Below are 21,330 nucleotides of genomic sequence, written 5' to 3'. Positions count from 1 at the left end.
GCATTAATCTTTTCAGGGTCAGGGTAAAAAAAAAAGTTGCCCTTTCCCTCATTAAGTGAACTGGAGACCATCAGCCAAGTAAAACTATGAAAGAATTCATTTTGGAAACTTGAGCCACTACATCTGGATACCATTTCACCTCCATTTAATCAACTGATAGCTTCCAGCTTAAGTGATATACCAGATGAAGATCACTTATTTGTAGCACTTCATTTATTCAAAACACGAGATTGCATATCTAAATTAACACGACCTTTGTAAACTGAACTTCTAAACGTGTTGCCTTGAATGGGGGCCTACATATGGTAACAAAATCAAAATGAAACATGTCCACAGGAAGAACCTACTCAAATGTCAAATCTTTGGCAAACACGTCAAGAAGCTGTTTCTGGAAACCTTGATCTAGTGATTCAAACCCAAGCTCGACCATTCGGCTGGACTGCGGAGGACAGTAGACAATATCAAAGGTGAAGGATGGAAAGTCCACCTAAATTAAAAATTAAGCAAAAATGTTAGAATCTGCTTCCTAGGGTTACCTGTTGTACATGAAACAGACAAACAGTAGCATATTAAAAAACAGTTGTGGATGTTTAGCTGGTCCAAAGTTAGGGATTCAATACCTAAAATGCATCTTGCCCAGGATTTCTACAGAGGCCCACCATGAAAACCATCAAATGAAGACAGTGCATGCTCTTCAACACATTTGCCCAAAGTATAATTAAACATGAAAAGATGCTTTAATTAGGCGAGTTCTCTTAAAATTAACGACCAAGGCAACTCAGGCAGCTACCACTATATTCTGTGCCGAGTTGTATGAAGGTCTGAAAGATAACACTGCGCGCAAAAGGCCAAATGCAAAACCTTGCTACATGTGCACAATAATGCAAAATATACAAGCAACTTTCTGAAACTCTATGTTGCAATTTAAAAAGGTCAATTACCAAAATCTAGGGCAACCATCTCAAGTTAAAATTTGACCCCGGCTACAGTGCGGTCATCTGGTTTAATGCAGTTATCATGACAAAAATCTAATCTAGCTGTGATTGTGACCATGGTGCACTCGTCTTCCTCATCACAGAAACCCCAGTGCAGATAGAGGCCATTTCGGCCCATCGAGCCTGCACCGACATATCCCACCCGATCCCTGTAACCCCTACACCAACACATATCCCACCCGATCCCCGTAACCCCACGTATTTAATCCCCCTAACACTAAGGGTCAATTTATCACAGCCAATCAACCTAACCCGCACATCTTTTGGACTGTGGGAGGAAACCAGAGCACCCGGAGGAAACCCACGCAAACACGGGGAGAATGTGCAAACTCCACACAGTCACCCGAGGCCGGATTCGAACCCGGGTCCCTGGCGCTGTGAGGCAACAGTGCTAACCACTATGCCACCGTGCAGCCTTTGACACGGGCGACCATGTTATCCACCTCCAACACCTTTCCTCCATTGTCCAACTGAGGGGGACTTCCCTCACCTGGTCCCACTCCTGCCTATCCATTCATAGCCAGAGAATCTCCTGCAATGGCTTCTCTTCCCACCTCCAGTGTTACCTCTAGAGTGCTTCAAGGATCTATGCTTGGTCCTCTTCTATTTCCCATCTACTTGATATCACTGAGGGGCAGCATCAGAAGGCATGATTTCAGGTTCCACATGTACACAGCCCTCTCACACCACAACTCCCCCTCCACTGCTTCTGGCTTTTTCAACATCCATTCCTGGATGAGCTGCAATTTCCTCCAAGAACTAAGCCACTATCGTCGGGCCCTGCCACAAAATTCAGTTCCTTCGCCGGAGTCCATCCCCCTCCCCAGCCCCCTGAATTAGACTGTTTGCAACATGACATCCCATGTATCCCTTTAGACCCTGAGCTGAGCTTCCAACCCCATATCCTCTACATCATCAAGGCTGCCTACTTCCATCTCCGTAATATCGCCATCTCCGCCCCTACCGCAATCCATCTACTGCCGAAACCCTCATCTATGCTTCTGTTACCTCCAGACTCAACTATTCCAATGCTCTTTGCATTGCTCCAACATAAGAACATGAGCAGGAGTAGGCCAATCGGCCCCTCGAGCCTGCTCCGCCATTCAATAAGATCATGGCTGATCTGATCCTAACCGCCAATCCACTATCACAGAACCATCTCCTGAATCTAACAGAATTAGACACACGAAATAGGAGCAGGATCAGGCTACACAGCCCCTGGGCCCGCTTCGCTACCCACAGGGCCATGACCAATCCAAACCTAGACTCATGTCCAAATTCCTGCCCGCTCCCCGTAACCCTTAATTCCCTTTACTTCTAGGAAACTGTCTATTTCTGTTTTAAATATTGTAATGATGTAGCTTCTACAGCTTTTTGGGGCAGCATATTCCATGGACCTACCACCCTGAGTGAAGTAGTTCCTCCTCATCTCAGTTTTGAAAGAGCAGCCCCTTATTCTAAGACTATGCCCCCTAGTTCTAGTTTCACCCATCATCGGGAACATCCTCCCCGCATCCACCCGATCCAACCCCTTCACAATCTTATATGTTTCAATAAGATCGCCTCTCATTCTTCTGAACTCCAATGAGTAGAGTCCCAATCTACTCAACCTCTCCTCATATGTCCATCCCCTCATCCCCGGGATTAACCGAGTGAACCTTCTTTGTACTGACTCGAGAGCAAGTATGTCCTTTCTTAAGTATGGACACCAAATCTGTACGCAGTATTCCAGGTGCGGTCTCACCAATACCTTGTACAACTGAAGCAATACCTCCCTATTTTTATATTCTATCCCCCTAGCAATGAAAGCCAACATTCCATTGGCCTTCTTAATCACTTGCTGCACCTGCATACTAACCTTTTGAGTTTCGTGCACCAGGACCCCCAGATCCCTTTGTACTTCAATACTTTCCAGTTTCTTGCCATTAAGATAATAACTTGCTCTACGATTTTTCCTGCCAAAGTGCATAACCTTACACTTTCCAATATTGTACTCCACCTGCCAAATCTCTGCCCACTTACTTAGCCTGTCGATGTCCCCTTGCAGGTTTTTTATGTCCTCCTCACTCACTACTTTCCCTCCCATCTTAGTATCATCTGCAAACTTTGATATGTTACACTCGGTCCCCTCCTCCAAATCATTAATATAGATTGTAAAGAGTTGGGGACCCAGCACTGACCCCTGCGGAACACTAGTTACTGATTGCCAGTCTGAGAATGAACCATTTATCCCAACTCTCTGCCTTCTGTTAGATAGCCAATCCTCTATCCATGCCAGAATATTACCCCCAATCCCGTGATTTTTTATCTTAAGCAGTAATCTTTTGTGTGGCACCTTGTCAAATGCCTTTTGGAAGTCTAAATACACTACGTCCACTGGTTCCCCTTTATCTACCCTATACGTTACTTCCTCAAAGAACTCCAGCAAATTTGTCAAACATGACTTCCCCTTCATAAAACCATGCTGACTTTGCCCTATTAAATTATGATTATCCAAATGTCCTGTTACTGTCTCCTTAATAATGGACTCCAAAATTTTACCTACCACAGATGTTAGGCTATAGTTTCCAGCCTTCTGTCTACTGCCCTTTTTAAACAAGGGTGTTACATTAGCAGTTTTCCAGTCTGCCGGGACCTTTGCCGAGTCCAGGGAGTTTTGGAAAATTATTACCAATGCATCCACAATCTCTACCGCCACTTCCCTCAAGACCCTAGGATGTAAGCCATCAGGTCCAGGTGATTTATCCGCCTCGAGTCCCATTATTTTACCAAGTACCACTTCCTTAGTGATTTTGATCGTGTTTAGCTCCTCCCCCCCCTTTAGCCCCCTGTTTGTCCAGTGTTGGGATATTCTTAGTGTCTTCTACTGTAAAGACTGATGTAAAATATTCAGTGTTTTTGCCATCTCCATATTTCCCACCATTAATTTCCCGGTCTCATCCTCTAAGGGACCAACATTTACTTTAGCCACCCTTTTTCTTTTTATACAACTATAAAAACTCTTACTATCTGTTTTTATATTTTTTGCTAATTTACTTTCATAATCTATCTTCCCTTAATCAATCTTTTTGTTATTTTTTGCTGTCTTTTAAAGTTTTCCCAATCCTCTATCCTCCCACTAGATTTGGCTACCTTATATGCCCTTGTTTTTAGTCGAATACTATCCTTAAATTTCTTTACTTAGCCACGGATGGCTGTCTTTTCTTTTACACCCTTTTCTTCTCAACACTGGCCTCTTGCACAACCCCAGTCCCTCACCCCGCCAATGGCTGCTGTGCCATCAACCGTCTAGGCCCCAAGCTCTGGAATTCCCTCCTTAAAACTCTCTTCCTTCAAATCCCTTCTTAAAACGTCTCTCTTTGACTAATCTTTTAGCCACCCCTCCCCAATATCTCCTCCTTTGGCTTGGTGACAATTTTGATCCGATTACGTTCCTGTGAAGTGCCTTGGGGCGTTTTCCTATGTTAGAGGCACTATATAAATGCAAGCTGCACATCCCTAATTTGGATGATAGATGTTAAATATTCCCACTCTTAAATACTAAGCATCATGTACTGAATAATAGAATCATAGTATTTAAAGCATAGAAAGAAGCTTTTTAGGCATCTGCAGGTGCTAGCTGTTCAACTAGAGCCATCTACAATTCCCAGAATCCTTTTCATATTCTTCCTTTTTCAAATATTTATCCAGTTCCCCAAGATCTTTGCCTCAATAGCCACTTGTGGTAAAGCATTCCATGTTCTAATACCCCTCTATTTTTTTTTTTTTGGGGGGGGGGGGGGGTGCAATAAAAGGAACATCCCCTTTGCCCTTCCAGCAATAATCCTCAATATGTGTCTCCTCGTTACCGATTTGTGAACGAGTGGAAACAATCTTTCACTATTTACTCTCTCAAAACACTTCAATTTTGAAAATCTCTATTAGACCTTCCCCTCCCAGGTCTCCTCTCATGAAGAAAAGCCCCATTTTTGAGCCTTCCTTGCTAACTATAAATTCCTCATTCCTGGCATTATTAGAGTGAATAGTCACAATATCCTTTCCAAAGCAAAATACCCTTGCAGTAATGGGACGCCCAGAACTACACACAATAGTCCAGATATGGCTTAACCAATGTCTCATACAAATTGAGGATCACTTTCTTGCGCTTATAGATACCCATGTGTAAAACCCAGAATACCATTTGCCTCATGACCTTTTCTGCTCTTTAAATGATTTATGTATCTAATGTCTGATCATTATAAACATTTAAGCCATCACTATTTAAAAAAAATCAATTAAATTCACCCATTGCAATCATTTTTCAATGCACCCTTTTATTGAATAATGAAGCTGCACCCAGTAGGTTATTGCAGCTGAATCTATATTGGTTCACCAGCTGAATCTAGTGGTTCACAAAGTCATCCTGTCCAAGGAAAACATACAAAAGGCACATATAATAAAAATCAATTCATTAGGTAAATTCAGAAAAAGAAAACAAATTAGATTTTTGTTTTCAGTTTCAACAGTAAAAGCACTCAACAGTAAAAAAGCTGTTTTGAGCAAAAAAAGCCTGGGCCAAGTTGACCAACTTTTGTTTAAATATGCTATCCCATGAATGCAGTGAGAACCATCATTTATTGCAATGGGAAATCTGTGACTTGCTGATTGGTGCCTAGCACAATTTCTCAGTCTTTCAGCAATGACTAGGGTCAGCGGAGATATTTGTCCTCATAATTGGTCTCATCCATATCCAGTTTTGGTCATTCTATAGTCAGAAAACTAGGCTTAGTTACAATAATTCATTCTTTTAAACAGTTAAACTCGTCTCTGAACATATCTTGCTCCCTGTGATAACGTACAATTAACTTTTCCAGTTATCACTCAATTTGAATTTGCAAGTAGAAACAGAATTACATAGAAAAGTCCTATTTTGAGCAGAAAATGTGACAAAAAACAGCTTTAGGTTAAATCTCTTGCAGAATGAACCTTCTAATAGGAATTAACTGACCAGAGAACTAAACTCACTTGCAACACAATTCTCTCCATCGAGCTCCCTTTTTTGTTGATGGTCCCACCACTTGGATTCACAAGGATAGATGTCCAGAGACTAAGCAGTTTTGTTTCACTTGTCAACACACTAGTAAGACAAAAGGAAAAAAAAGACATGGGAGGGAAAATGCTGGAGTGTCAAATATACGCCTAGAGAAATGGGGTACTTCCCCAAATTGTCACACACTGGACCACAACTTAGCATAACACTTCCTTAAGAGAGACTAAGAGAAAAGTTCTTACCGATTAAAGTCAAAGAGAGGCATAGCAACTCGACCAAGGTACTCTGGTCCCTTCCGTTGCTTGTTAGAATCTGGTGATCCAGCTGCTGAGGGATTCAGAACTCCATACAAACTAAGACTTAGTATTGACTCAAGGGGCAATTGTGCAATCTGAACAGGGAAGCTGATTCTGGAAGATGAAAACAAAAATAAAAAAGGTTGGTACTGCACTACAAACACTGCAGACAATACTTATTTAAACATTGCAAACCTATTGGATTGGTCAAGTTGGAAGCTGGAGATAAACTTACAATGATAATTATCTCATAAGGTTTTCAGTATTGTCTCTACTGATTAATTCCATCAGGAAAGTATTTTAAACATCAGTTAACTTAAAAATACTTGATCGGAAGATAAGATTTTTGTTCCATCCCCTAAGAAAATGAGGCACAGACCAGTTTCATAGGGAGACTTAAGCTACTGTTATATGACCATTTGAGTGTTGATGTGAAGAAGTTTCAGAAGCATCAACATGAAAGTTGATCCGACTCAAGTGCAGTAAAGACTACAAACCCTTTCTAGTCAATAGTCTCACACTGCTTGGACTTTTCGTCAGGTGCAGTCTCACTTCAGCCTGGTGCCAAAGCATGTGTTCTTTTTTGTTTTTTTTAGGGAAACTACCAGGCCTTTCAGGAATGTTATAAATGTACTTTTGCCTCTTTATTGTTGAGAGAAATAGCACTTCTGCCCTTCTCTTCAACATTAAAATTAACGATCATGGAGCACAACTCTGCATTCTTTCCGAAGCATGAATGGTAGTAACTCCTGCGTCACTGAACTCAGTCATGGCTGCACCTCCCTGCAAGTTGCCCTGACCTGCAGGGAGATGAAACCCGCAAGATGACCAGTCAATTCAAAAGGAAACAGCTGAACTGTTACTCACTGAAGAAGTGGGTGGAAACTCACACTACCAGTAACACAGAGATCAAAAGAAAACCCACAAACAACTCCATTTGCAGCTCTTTCTAACCTTTCGTCTGTTCAAAATCTGGACATTATTTCAACACAAAAAAGTAGAAAGCCATGGGTAGCAGGTCAAAATATCGCAAAGGGACTAGAAAATATCCTCTATTAACTCATAAGTGAACAATTTGAATGGATCCCAATGACAGCATTGTAATGCACTAGGTCTGCACCAAACTTGAGTGAACTAATTTCTATGTCACAGGGAATCGGTCTTCACTCATTTTCCTTTCAAAGTTATCACTTCCAATAAGCTGTTCGCTTGCCTTCCTTTCCCACCTCCTTTTATCGCCCAAAAGCAGACATCAGAAATCAAGCTGCACTGACATTTCATAATGATTTGATGAAAGCGTTAGAAAATCTCATTTAAACATACTAATTTTTAAAAACATAAACCTGATATTAGGAGTTAAAACTACACAAATAGTAAAATAATAGTCTCCTTTGCAGGCATGTTCGCAATTCAAGAGTTCTATTACATTTTTGAGCAAATGTGGAAGCGGTCAGTAAATAATGAATACCTGTTTGGAATATTGGTAGCAAGTTGAAGCCTAAAATGGATAGTAAAGAATATACTATTGCAGCTTTGATACCGACAACACCAGCCTGCAACCATTTGAGCCTTTAGACCAAAGCAAAACTAAAGTTGCTGTTAAAGTAGCATTTCAAATTGTCGTAAACAATATTCAGGATTTATCTAAACCTCTGAAGATACCTTTGTGTTCCAAGTCACCTCTTACCCACCAAGCCATCAACAGAACTAAATTGGAATAATTTTTTCTTTTGTTTTTTTTCTGTCCATCTCCCCACCTATCCTGGAGGTGCTGACTCATAAGTTGCACCCATGGAACCATGTTGCTCCTGAGCTTCTGGTGCCTTACCCAACTGGTCATTCTTCATGCGTGAGCCTGCACGGTCAGCAACAGCAGACGATTCAACCACAGGCAGTGTTACAGCTGAGCCCAAACCAGTACTCACCCAACACACACAAACATGCACTTTCTAGCAAGAGGCTGGTGGAGAGTGAACATGAACAGGAAGCATTGCGAATTTCTTCTTCCCAAACTGCAAGGGCACAGATGCCACCTGTAGCACCCTAATTGAAATAAGACACCTCAGCACATAGCAACTGAACCTGCAACTTTCTATTCTTTGTAGTTTGGCAGTACACCAGCCAATGTTTTTACCTACCAGACTATCAGGGGAATCCTGTGAGATTTCAGCAGTTAAACATAAAGTTGCAAGCAATTCCAGAAGTCTTATCAAAACACTCAACAGGCGTGCACCTGTAAACAAACTGACTAAAATAGCAAGTTCTTACTAACTTTTGATTCCAAGGTGAATTACTTTCAGGACCCCATTTAGTTCACATAAAAGCAGAGAATATACTCACAGTTCATCCCATTTGATGCGGTAGAAAAAGCTGCGATACGTCCCAACTTTCTTAGATTGCACTGGTTTAAAAAGATCCTTCCCATTGTGCGTCAACGAACACATCAGAAAGTATTTCTCAAAACTGAGGAAAAAACAAGCACCAATCATCAGCAGAACTACATTTAAGTGAAGCACATTTCTGATAGTTATAGCTTTAGGGAAAAACAAAAATTTTCAGTAGGATTATAAATAAAAACTAGACAGTATTGCATTCAATGTAGTGCATGCAAGAATACACCAATTTCAGTGCAACATAAATAAGAAACTTATTATAGGTATGGTCAGTACATAAAACATTTGACTATTGTTCAAGTATGAACAGCTAGTATGGGATACATTGCAAGTCTTTAAAAAAAAAAATCTAATTTCAAGTTCTCATGACTTGACACCCATCCCCTCATTAACACATTACGGGTACAATTCCCTAGACTGGAGGACAGGCAAGTGACCCACTCCCAGATCTCTGCATCGAGTAGCATGGAGATATATAAAGGTAGCGGGGGGGGTGGGAAACCTCCATCACATTTTTCCTGCCCTGCATCCACACCCCCAAAGTATTTAGTCCCCATCTTTTGTTGCAATTGTGCAATTTATTACTGAAATACATTTTGATCCGAACAGTCTACACCAATGTACTTTCCCATGGATAGCAATTTTAAATAGGAAAACCACTTGTGTGTAAATTGGATGAAGTACAAGTAGTGCTGGCCCCAGTCTGAATTTATGTTACGGTGAAATACTTGAGCAAACTGTTTTTCTTCCACTGCGCTGTCAGAATGTGGTTTGACCAACACAAATCATGAAAATGCAGCCAACTGTGCAGCTGAAATGAGGAGTTTGCAAAAATATTTCCCACAAACATGTTGAATTTCTGCATTTCGGAGCTTTATGAATGGTGAGCCCCATACCATCTTGGCAAGGGGTGTGGGGGAACAAGATCTAAATCTGTACTTCAAGGTGATCGTTCAGGTACAATTTTGCAGTTTAATATAAAGCAGTGCTATAACAAAACAGGAGAAATTCAGGGCTAAACTGTTGCAGCATTTTATCTCACACCCCTGTACACTGCAGCAACTGATAAATGGAAATCTGATGCAATTTTTTCCAAAGTGGACACAGCCAGATCTACTGTTCTGAGCACACTTTTTTCCCTCAAAAATCATCCCATGAACGCAGGCCCCCCCTCCCAAGTAATGCAGACATTGGCGAAACATTGACTTTTGGGCACAAAAGCCATGACGAACCAGTTTAGTTCCACAGCTCCCAGCCCTTTACCGCTCACTGCTTTTAGCAGAGATGTAGTTGCTGGGAGCTCAGGTGAAGGGAGGCAGCATCGTACTTCCACAACAGCTTTGAAGACAGTGATGGTCGCAGCCAGGAGCCAACTACCAATAATTTGGAATGGACTTCAAAAAATTGGTTGTTGAACATGTTAGTTTCATGAATACTGTAAGGCTGAAGTGTCTTGTAACATTCGTCTGACCACTTCAAGTTTATGGTGAAGTTATAGGACACCACTGAGGAAATGTCACCTTGTGTTTGAATTCAGTAAAGTATAAACTCTGGAGCCAAATACTATGGTGTTCAATACTGAGATACTACAGTTCTTTACACAGTACCAAAATTCAACACCCTTCAGCCACTATATATTCTAGGACTCCCAGTTTTTGTTTAATGGTGGCAAAACTGGACACTATGTGAAAGGAAAATGTTGAAGTCAGGCTTTATGTCACAAATAAAACAATGGAAATTGATTTTTTTTTTTTTTTTTATAATTCCCAGCTCCATCTTTGCTGCTCTAAAGATAAATGTTATTTTCCTCATCTCAAAGCAGCACAGAGAAATTGTTTATTTTGTCAAACACAACCTGCCTAAACAGGAATGAGAAATGCTCTACATTGTTTCTTTGCAGCAGATTTTGTTATTTTAAATGGAAAACACAGAAGGCACAGATTTAGTGCAGCAAAATGAATAAAATAAAACACTGAAAATCATATTAAACAGAGAAGACCCACTTATAACTGTAACACTGCACATCTTGCAATATTACCCAGTAGTTTCTGCTTCATAGCAACACAGATGATCACAGCTGCAGTCAAATTGAGGTCAGTACAGCATCAGGGGAGATCAACTCCTCCAGATGGTTTTTTGTATCATTTTATACTAGCAGCGCTGGAACAGACACATTTTTTGGAGAATTTAATTTTGTAAAGCTCAAGAGAAAGACACTAGTGTACAGAAAGCAGGTAAGCAGGATAGCAGAACTTGGTGCTGGTTGTTCAAAGGTTACTGTACCCAACACCTATGAAACAGCAATGGTATAATGGCACTTGATTTTATTTTAAAGAAAGAACAGTGATAAAAATACATAGTTAGCTTAACAAAAAATGGAGATGTAGCACAACTGTTGAATCAGTAAAAAAAGCTTTTCAAATTATTGAACATTTTACATTTTGTACATTTGATACGCCTAGCAAGAGAAATCAACTTGTATTTATATAGCGCCTTTATCGTAGTAAAATGTCCCACGGCATTTCACTGGAGACAAACATTAACAATGCTGCACACAAATACAGTGAGCCCTGATCATGGATCAGCCCTTTACCAAGGAGGGGAAGCGAGGAAGAGAATTAAGCAGCCAAACATGAAGAACTATGAAAATGCAAATTGTCTTTTTTTTTTTACAAGACCTGATTTACATTTACAAAAGACATTTAGAAATCGAATTGGGGAACGAACTTCATTAAGTGTAAAACTGAACAAGAAAATGGCCATGGCTGGTACATTAATGCTCAGTTCCATGTTCAAATCCTGCTTCACAGAGTCTCTGATCTGAAAAGTGAGCATTGTCAAGTGGCGAAGCGCTAAGTGAAGGCTATAGCGACTCCCAATATCTCGGAACAAAAATTGGATGGGAGTCATACTTGGCTGGTCTCGGCCAGCTCACAACAGGGTGAATTGATTGGAAGTGGCCTGGAAACATGTACTGCACTCACTATCCTGCCTGTAGAACTCCTGGGCTAGGTGGAAAAAAAAAAGAGATAAGATTATGGGGAGAGGGAAGAAAATTTAATTACTGGAAAGACTCATTTATAAAAGCAAAAAAGATCACTTAAGTGTGAGAGAATATTTAGTACAACAATATTAAGGCAAACCTACTTTAAAATGTTGTAATGCTCATCATTTGTAGTTTTGATAGTTACTGTAGAGGCTGTATGGCGCTTCCGGTGATGGGTTAAATTAATTTCATTTGTTATTAGAGTTTTAAATACACAACAGGCTACGAGAAGAAACCAAACATAAGCTGTGAAGATAGCATGAATTATTTCAGAGCTCTACCAGGTCCCACTTTAAACAGACTGAATTCCAGCACTATACCCAGGGCTCTTACGACAAATTTCTGTTCCAGATTTGAACAGACTGGGTTTTTTTTGGCAGGGATTATACAGAAGAGATTTCAAAATCTAGGTCAAAATTCCTCTATTAAAATAGAGTACACATAATTGAACAACATCGCAGGTAACCTAATTGCGTCTCACTTTCACTTTTAAAAGGAAGCATTTCTGCTATTTTAACTCATTCATTTAATTGTTTTTTGGCATTTGCTTTACAGCCAGAGCCAATTACTTTCTGAAAGGCCGACACAGTTAGTACTACAAACTTCCCTCAATGCCCACCTGCTGACCCATGCTCCTGGAATCCTATGTGCTGCAAACAGTGTAAACTGCAGGTGTTCTGTGGTGGTCCGCGCTTCCTTTGTACACTTTGTACTCTGCGGCAGATTCCCAGTAGCACCTGGGGTGCTGCTAAAGGAAGTCAGGTACAGATGTAGCAGATCATAGACAGCCAACGTTAGACCATGGATGCTTGCCTTCACAGGATTTACTGCGAGTGAAGATCCTGCAATCAGAAGTACAAAGGGTTTTTTTTTAAACTTGTGCAGTGCAGAAACATTTTACAAAATTTTTTGCTTTGGGAGGAAAAAAGTTGAAAAAAGAAAAAACGTTACAACTTTGCAGATAAACTATATTAATTATACTGCATGAATCTGGATTTTTTTTTATTTTTTATAAAAGTCCAATATCCTTTTGTCCCTTTGCGATTGATTGTGCTCATCATTTGCTAAACAAGGAAATAAATCCCTGGGTAGCTTGAATTATATTAATAAACAAGAATCATTAAAGTCTATATTATGAGCAGAAAAGAGCATCTGCCCTCCAGGACCAGTAAGCAAGTCAATGTTTGCTGTTCAAGTACAAAACAGTGCCCATTCTCTTGAGGTTTATCATCACTACACACTTGAAACATGTCATAATTTTTCTGGTATACACACAATTTGCCTAAATTACCAACAGCCTGCATTTATATAGCACCTTCAATGTACTCAAATGTGCCAAGGTGGTTCAGAGGTCTATGAAAAATAAATGGAGAACCAAAGGAGAAAAGGTTAAGGAGGGTTCAGAGGATTGACCAAAAGCTTGATCAGGGGTGAATTTTAACACAGGTTCTTAAAGAAGGCAAGGCTGAGGGGTTTATGAAGGGAATTCTAGAGTGTAGGACCTGGGTGGCTAAAGGCATGGCCATCAATGGTAGAACAAAGGAGAGGAATGCACAAGAGGAATTGAGTGTTCTTGGAGGGGGTGGATTGTAGGACTGAAGGAGGTTGGAGAGATAGGGAGGGGCATGTCACAGAAGGATTAAAACACAAGGATGAGAATTTTAAATAATGCAGTGTGAGGTAGGGAGCCAGTACAGACAGGGATGATGGAAGGGTGAGACTTGTGTAATATTATATGGACAACAGAATTTTTTACAAGTTGAAGTTAAGAAGATGGGAGACCGGCCAGAACAGAATTAGAGGTGATAAAGGCATGGATGAGAGTTTTAGTGGTAGGTGGGCTGACGTAGGAGTGGAGGTAGGCAGTCTTTGCAATGGAGAAGATACAGGGTTCTAAACTCAGCTCAGGATCCAACAGGTGACAAGGTTATGAACAGCCTGGTACAACCCCATCCTCCAAACTCACTTCAATTTAAGGCTACACTTAGTCTTACTCTGTGAGCAACATTAGGAGATTGACTAGTAGGCCAGAAATATAAAGGGAGCTTTACTCTGCATCTAACCAGAGTTGTGCCTGATCCAGGAGATCTCAAATGCTGACTAGTGACAAAATTGGAAGAAGTTCCATTCCCCAATACAAAAACTAGTCACCTTCATCACACCCCTTCCCCAGGAGGTAAAAACAACATAAGTTTAAAAATATTACCAATCTGAAGGAACCTGCTTCTGTCCTGGTGGGCAAATAATTTTTTTTTTTTTTTTAAATTGTGAGGACCATGGTATCTAGTCTCTTGCAGATAATACCAATGGGTGCAATGTACTTTATTACTGAATTGTAAACCTGCAAAAGTAGATAAGTCGACTACAAGGTGTACACCAATTATTGTTTCAGTTAAAACAGGATCCAAACTGACTGCAGATATCCTGCCACAACACGGCCTCACCCACAGTAAAGTGAAGCAGGTGTGATCATGTTTATTGCCAAACAAAGTATATCAAGCACTCAAGAACTTGATTTCCTCCAGTATTTATTGTTTGTTCAATAGCGATAAATAGCATAAAACACTACAGTAAGTGGGTGAGCTAAAGGTCAATTGTAATTTAGTGTTTACAAAGTTCCTGTTAAAAACCAGATGGAAATCGAACCGATTAGAAAACTAAACTGCAAGGTTATTGTTTACTGTTACATAGTTATGTTGGGACTACATTGTACAAGTGTACTAACACTCAAATCAAGTGTAGCAGCACTACGATGCTGGGAAAGTAGTGCGCAGGCGCTGCACAGGGCACTTGGAAATATCACCCCGCACCATGCGGCAGGCAGCCATTACAACTCAAATAAAACTGTAGTTTATAATTGCAAACTACCGAGTCCAGAGGCATCTTTACAAAGCACTACGAGCGCTAGAAGACATAACATGGTGGCAGCAGTATAAGTGAGTAAAACTTACGCAAATAAAAACGATATCAGATTGAAGAAAGAAATTTAAAAGTAAACTCTGCAGCATTTTAACCGCGAATCGTACGGGCAGCTAACATGGCAGCGTCCAATGCACTGACTGCGAATATGCTCCCCATCATGAACTGGGAAGCCGACGATATCGTGGAAGCTTTCCAGAAATTTAAGCAAAAATGCGAGCTTACATTTAAAAGTTTCCTGAAAGGCTCCTCTGATGAGGAAAAAGTCAGCTACATTCTACTGTGGGCGGGAGAAAAAGGCTTAGATCTCTATAACAGCTGGAGTTTATCCGAAGAGGATAAAACAAACCCTACGGAGATTTATGAAAAGTTCAGTGACCATCTCGAGCCTAAATCAAACCACCGCATACACAGGTATAAATTCCAAAGCTTAAGACAGGAACCTGGTGAAGCGGCTGACAATTTCCTGACGAGATTAAAAAACGAAGCCAGCAAATGCAAGTTTATGGAACTAGAAGAAAGGCTGGTAGACCAACTAATATGGGGATCAGCACATACAGAAGTGCAAAAAGAACTAATAGGAAAAGAAAAGCTCGGAATATCAGAAGCCATAGATACGAGGGCTCACAAAGCCTCAAAACAACAGATGAAAACGCTGAATACTCATACGGCTGACGTGCGATCCTGGGATTAAACAGCTGCGAGAAGCTGGTGTTAATCTCGGTAAACCACGAACTAACAAAAACATCACAGTCAACAGCAACACCCCACTGGAAAATCGTCCACAAATCATGGACATGAAACATTTGATGGACATGTATCCAGAGTGTTTTGACGACACTGTAGGATGCTTCGGGGAGTTCAAGTACCATATAACAATAGATCCAGAGGTAAAACCCGTCATCCACGCTCCAAGAAAAATACCCATCGAGCTAAAAGAAAAATTATACACCGAACTAAAAGAAATGGAAGAGAAAGAAATAATCGCAAAGGTCACTGAACCCACAGACTGGGTAAACTCGATTGTGGTACGGGAAAAGCCGAACGGGCAGCTCAGAATCTGTCTGGACCCCAAAGACTTAAACCAGGCAATAAAGCGGGACCACTACCCCACACCAACATTAGAAGAAATCACACCAGCACTGGCAGGAGCCAAAGTCTTCTCCAAACTGGATGCCAGAAACGGCTACTGGAACGTAAAACTGGACGAAGAATCAACTAACCTGACGACTTTTAATACACCATTGGGGTGTTATAAATTCCTGCGGCTGCCATTCGGGTTGAAAGTCAGCCAAGACATCTTCCAACAAAAGATCGATGAAACATACAAAGGCTGTGAAGGAGCCATTGGAATCGCTGATGACATCCAAGTTTATGGATCAAATGAAAGAGACCACGACGTGCACTTGCACGAGGCCATGGAACGCACCAGAACGGCTGGCATCAAGCTGAATGCCGAGAAGTGCATCATTAAAAGTACGAAATGCAAATTTTTTGGCATGATCTGCACACCGGAGGGCGTCAAGCCTAATCCCGAAAAGGTCGAGGCGATAGCAGAGGTGAATCCTCCAAACGACAAGGAGGAGCCGAGAAGCTACCTCGGCTTGGTCCAGCATATATGAGCTCTTTCATCCCGAACATGTCAGACTACACAGCGAACCTAAGAGAATTACTAAAAGAAGACACCGAATACCAATGGTCAGAATCCCATGAGAGGAACTTCAAACACCTAAAAGGAATATTATGTAAAGAAACCAGCCTGTCTTATTACGATAGAAAAAAAACTGTCACCCTACAAGTAGATGCCTCTACCAGGGAGCTAGGGGCAGCCCTCGTGCAGGAAGAAAAACCAATAGCTTTCGCATCGAAGGCATTGACATCAACAGAGACAAGATACGCAAACATCGAAAGAGAGCTATTGGCAGTAGTATACGGATGCGAAAAGTTCCACACCTACTTATACGGAAGAAAATTCGAGGTAGAGAGTGACCATCATCCACTCGAACAAATTTACAAGAGAAACCTAAGCAAGGCCCCAGCAAGACTGCAAAGGTTACTGTTAAGACTCCAAAGTTACGACTTCGAATTAAAATACCGGCCAGGAAAAGAAATGGCACTGGCAGATGCATTGTCTCGATTGTCACCACACGAAAAACACGAGATGAAGGGCCTGACAGTAAAAATACACCACATCGTAAATGTTACTCCCACAAAGCTTAGCCAAATTCAAGAGGAGACTGGTAAAGAAGAGTTGCTACTACTCATGCAACAGGTAATACAGGGGTGGCCGGAGAAGATCCAGCAGGTCCAAAACCAAATCCGACAGTGCTGGACAATCAGAGACGACATCTCGGTGGAGGACGGTGTTCTCCTTGCTGGCTCAAGAATCATAATACCAAAAACGATGCAAACGGAACTTCTCCGCTTAATACACCAAGGCCATTTGGGGGATGGAGAAATGTAAACTAAGAGCCAGATCAGCTGTGTACTGGATAGGCATGTACAAAAGCATAGAACAAATGGTCTCCACATGCTGCATATGCCAGAAATACCGAAACACAGCAGAAGATGATTCAAATGGAAGTACCCCCGAGACCATGGCACACGGTCGGAACAGATCTGTTCTTGTGCAACCAGGAGTGGTACATCATAGTAGCAGACTACTACTCAAAATTTCCTTTTGTCAGAAGGATAAACGACATGAGAGCCACAACAATCACAAAAATTGTGAAAAACTTATTCGCAGAACAGGGCATCCCAGAGAAGGTCATCTGCGACAATGGGACACAATTCACCTCCAGCGAATTCAGAGCACTGGCTGGAAAATACGGATTTAAAATAATTACCTCATCCCCACATTACCCAAGGGGACACGGATTTATTGAAAGACAGATCCAAACAGTCAAAAGAGCTCTCATTAAAAGCAAGGAGATGGGAGAAGACCAAGACCTCGCCCTTCTGGCAATCAGATCGACACCTTTGAGAGCAGACTCGAAATCACCAGCAGAACTACTAAACGGTAGAAAATACAAAACAACTCTACCAGCAAAGATATATCCTCCCCAGGACCAAGAGGGAGTTCGGCAGAAGCTGATGGAAACACAAGCTACGGGGAGCACACACTATAACAAGCATGCAAAACCACTACCGGAGCTGCTAAATGGGCAATCAGTGCATATACAAGATCCGTTGTTGAGAACATGGAGTCCAGCCAAGGTTATTGGAAAAGCTGATACTCCAAGATCTTACTTGGTAGAGACAGAACCTGGAAACCAATACAGGCGAAACAGGATCCATATCAGACCCTCACCTGAAGCTGTCAAACAGCGGACAACATTAACAGCAGTTAGGGTACCAGACACGGAAAACAATATAACGCCAGAAACAACTGCAAACATGCACTCTCCAGAGCCAAACATGACAGCACCGGCAACATGAACACACCAAAACACCGCAGAAAGGAATAGTTACAGCTAAGTCCACAAGATGGAGGAGTAACATACAACCACCTGAGCGGTATCGCGAATAATTATAAAGACAATTATAATTCGCACAGAACAGTAAAACAACATGGACAAATATCTGTATATAAATTGAGCAAAGAAAGCTCACGTTCTGTATTTTGTTAACGTTATTCAACTGGAAACATTGTAAAATAGAAAAATTGATGTAATCAGTTTTGTTGGGAAAGAGGGATGTTACATAGTTATGTTGGGACTACATTGTACAAGTGTACTAACACTCAAATCAAGTGTAGCAGCACTACAATGCTGGGAAAGTAGTGCGCAGGCGCCGCACAGGGCACTTGGAAATATCACCCCGCACCATGCGGCAGGCAGCCATTACAACTCAAATAAAACTGTAGTTTATAATTACAAACTACCGAGTCCAGAGGCGTCTTTACAAAGCACTACGAGCGCTAGAAGACACAACATTTACTTTGTGTGCTTTTGGTAAGCACATTTAAAACTCACTTGTGAGCAACCATTTTCTGGGATAGTTCACCATTCACCACTTTCAAATAGGAAATTGGTCCACAGTTTTAGCAAGTCATAAAATACTTGGAAAATAACAGACATAAAAATCAGCTTTCAATTAAGTCAGATTTGCTCTAGCAAATGTCTGGTGTTCCATGCCAAATATTAGATGAACTGATAACACAGATATGGTGCAGCAGTACTGGCAAGACAACTTCAGTAATAATTTATATACTTATTGGGATACATTAGCCTGCGTCTAGAAATCCAGTCAGTAAACTCTACGAATTGCTTCAACATGAAATTCACTTAAAGCAGTTCAGTTCGGTAAACTATGCAGGGACAATTCTCAAAGGGATAGTTAGTACATGCAACAACCTTCCAAACTCAATCTGTAGTTTACAATTAACCCAGCAAAAAGATAGTTATTTTGGGTCAGGTAATTTACAAAACAACTCAACTCAGCCAATAATTGAAAAACAGACATCTAAATACAGTATCCCAAGCAGTTGGTGAAAATAGTGTAGCAGATATCAATACCCCCAAAAAATAGACATTAAAGCTGCACGTGTCTTCACAAATTGCAATAAGGCAATTCACAGGAAGTCATGTCAGGAACATGTATTTATGTGTAAACATGCAAATTATCCTGTGAGGATTGGAATCCCAAGAAGAGCCTTTAGTCTACGATGGCTAGAATTGTGATCACTGCTCACTACCATCGCAAAGTAGAGTCCTTGATCTTCAGAAAGCCTGAATTGCAAGCTTATTTTCATGGATATGCTTTAGAATAACCGCACTCGATGTGCAATTAGCTTGGAATGAAAGTGGCACGCAAACCAGAAAATTATAGAAACAAAAATCTTGCTTTTGAAAGACTCTCTGAAGACACCCTGGGTCAGGATGTTCAAACAGCCCATCCAGGTCAGGATTTAAACCCACTGAAGCAGCCAAGCTCATACCTGAAGGACTGCATAATGTCCTTGGAATTGTGGAGCTCCTCCCACTTACGTTCTCCGGTACTGAAGCCACCCGTCAGCACCAGATTAGTTCCTTTATTTGCTCATGTTAACATTTGAATTTTAATCATGCTTTCCATTATGGGGTCAGAATTTTATAGCTTATTCCAATTCATGCAAATATCAGCTCTGCTGACTGAAAATGTGCTCTCATCTGAATCTGGCTAGCTAGAATCTGGAAAATAATTCTAATATTTAATGTCCAAGGAAGATAAATTTACAAATTGCTAATATCCAACCCCATTATAACACGTATGCAACCTTATCCTCATTTATTGCATTTTACAATTTATTTTTTTAAAAGAATGGTGATGCGATGAATGTTTGATGTTGTAATTTAGCTTTGGTCAGTCAGTACAGCATCAGATTAGAACAAATTCCATGAAAGGAGCAAGGCAGCAACTACTGCAGGTACAGCTACAACACTTGCACATTCACATCCTCCTAGAAGTGCATGATTAATCTTTAGAACTTCAGTGCAGTCTCGATGTTCTGTGCCAAGCTACTTTGACAAATCATAATGGACAAAATTAATTTTAGATAACCAATTTAGCACCACATAAGTGGAAAAGTGGTCAGTAATACGAATAGTTTTAAAACTCTAACTCAAAGAACAAAACTGCGCAAAGTTTTTTAAGCTAGCGCAAAAATCGTGACAACTCTATTTGCGCTGAACATAATTTGCTCTTAGAATTCCATAATTTCGAGCGAATTGAGCCAAAAAAAGTGCAACCGCACGGAAATTCTACCCTCTGGCCTTGGAAGCCAAATTTCCATTGCATTGGCGTCAGTACAGATATAACTTTTTTTTCCAAATGGAATATTAGTAACTCACTCAATTCATAGAATCATATAGCACAGAGGAGGTCATTCAGCCCATCGTGCCTATGTTGGCTCTTTGAAAAAGAGCTATTGAATTAGTCCCACTCCCCTACTCTTTCCCCATAGCCCTGCAAACTTTTCCTTTTCAAGTATATATCCAATTCCCTTTTGAAAGTTACTGTTGAATCTGCTTCCTCTACCCTTACAGGCAGTGCACTGCAGATCATAACTCGCTGCATTAAACATTTTGTCTTCATTTCTCCCCAGGTTAATTTGACAATTATCTTAAGTCTGTGTCCTCTGGTTACAGACCCTCCTGACAGTTATCCCTATCTACTCAATCATAAGGTCAGAAGTTGGGTATTCTGCACGAGTGACTCGCCTCCCGACTTCCCAAAGCCTTTCCACCATCTACAAAGAACAAGTCAGGAGTGTGATGGAATACTCTCCACCTGCCTGGATGAGTGCAGCTCCAACAACACTCAAGAGGCTTGATACCATCCAGAACAAAGCAGCCCATTTGATTGGCACCCCATCCATCACCTTGAACATTAACTCCCTCCACCACCAGCGCACTGTGGCTGCAGTGTGCACCACCTGCAAGATGCACTGCAGCAACTCGCCAAGGCTTCTTCGACAGCACCTCCCAAACCCGCGACCTCTACCACATAGAAGGACAAGGGCAGCAGGTACGTGGGAACACCATCACCTCCAAATCACACACTATCCTGACTTGGAAATATGTTGCCGTTCCTTCATCATTGCTGGGTTAAAATCCTGGAAAACTCTCCCTAACTGCCCTCTGGGAGTACCTTCACCACAGGGACTGCAGCG

At 41.1% G+C, this 21,330-nt stretch overlaps 1 protein-coding gene across 4 annotated transcripts in view; it reads right to left on the bottom strand.

Moving 5' to 3' along the window:
• The window catches only part of pik3c2a (phosphatidylinositol-4-phosphate 3-kinase, catalytic subunit type 2 alpha), a 144,532-nt gene that overhangs the window by 41,041 nt on the left and 82,161 nt on the right, over positions 1-21,330 (bottom strand). For all 4 annotated transcript variants that reach the window (XR_015080987.1, XM_086007855.1, XM_086007857.1 and 1 more), the window contains exons 11-15: positions 12,379-12,601; positions 8,661-8,783; positions 6,267-6,434; positions 6,000-6,111; positions 348-487 (exon numbers count right to left, since the gene is read on the bottom strand). Coding sequence is in view for 3 of the 4 variants with exons in the window: in XM_086007855.1 (XP_085863981.1) it covers positions 348-487; positions 6,000-6,111; positions 6,267-6,434; positions 8,661-8,783; positions 12,379-12,601 (766 nt within the window). In the remaining variant the exon portion in view is untranslated. The remainder of the gene's footprint in view (positions 1-347; positions 488-5,999; positions 6,112-6,266; positions 6,435-8,660; positions 8,784-12,378; positions 12,602-21,330) is intronic.

The sequence above is a fragment of the Somniosus microcephalus genome, chromosome 15 (assembly GCF_052327205.1).
Source record: "Somniosus microcephalus isolate GS21.2 chromosome 15, FLI_Smic_1.0, whole genome shotgun sequence".
In the NCBI taxonomy this organism is placed as follows: domain Eukaryota; kingdom Metazoa; phylum Chordata; class Chondrichthyes; order Squaliformes; family Somniosidae; genus Somniosus; species Somniosus microcephalus.
The sequence above is the reverse complement of the archived record's forward strand: the minus strand, read 5'-3'. Positions and strand labels throughout refer to the sequence as shown.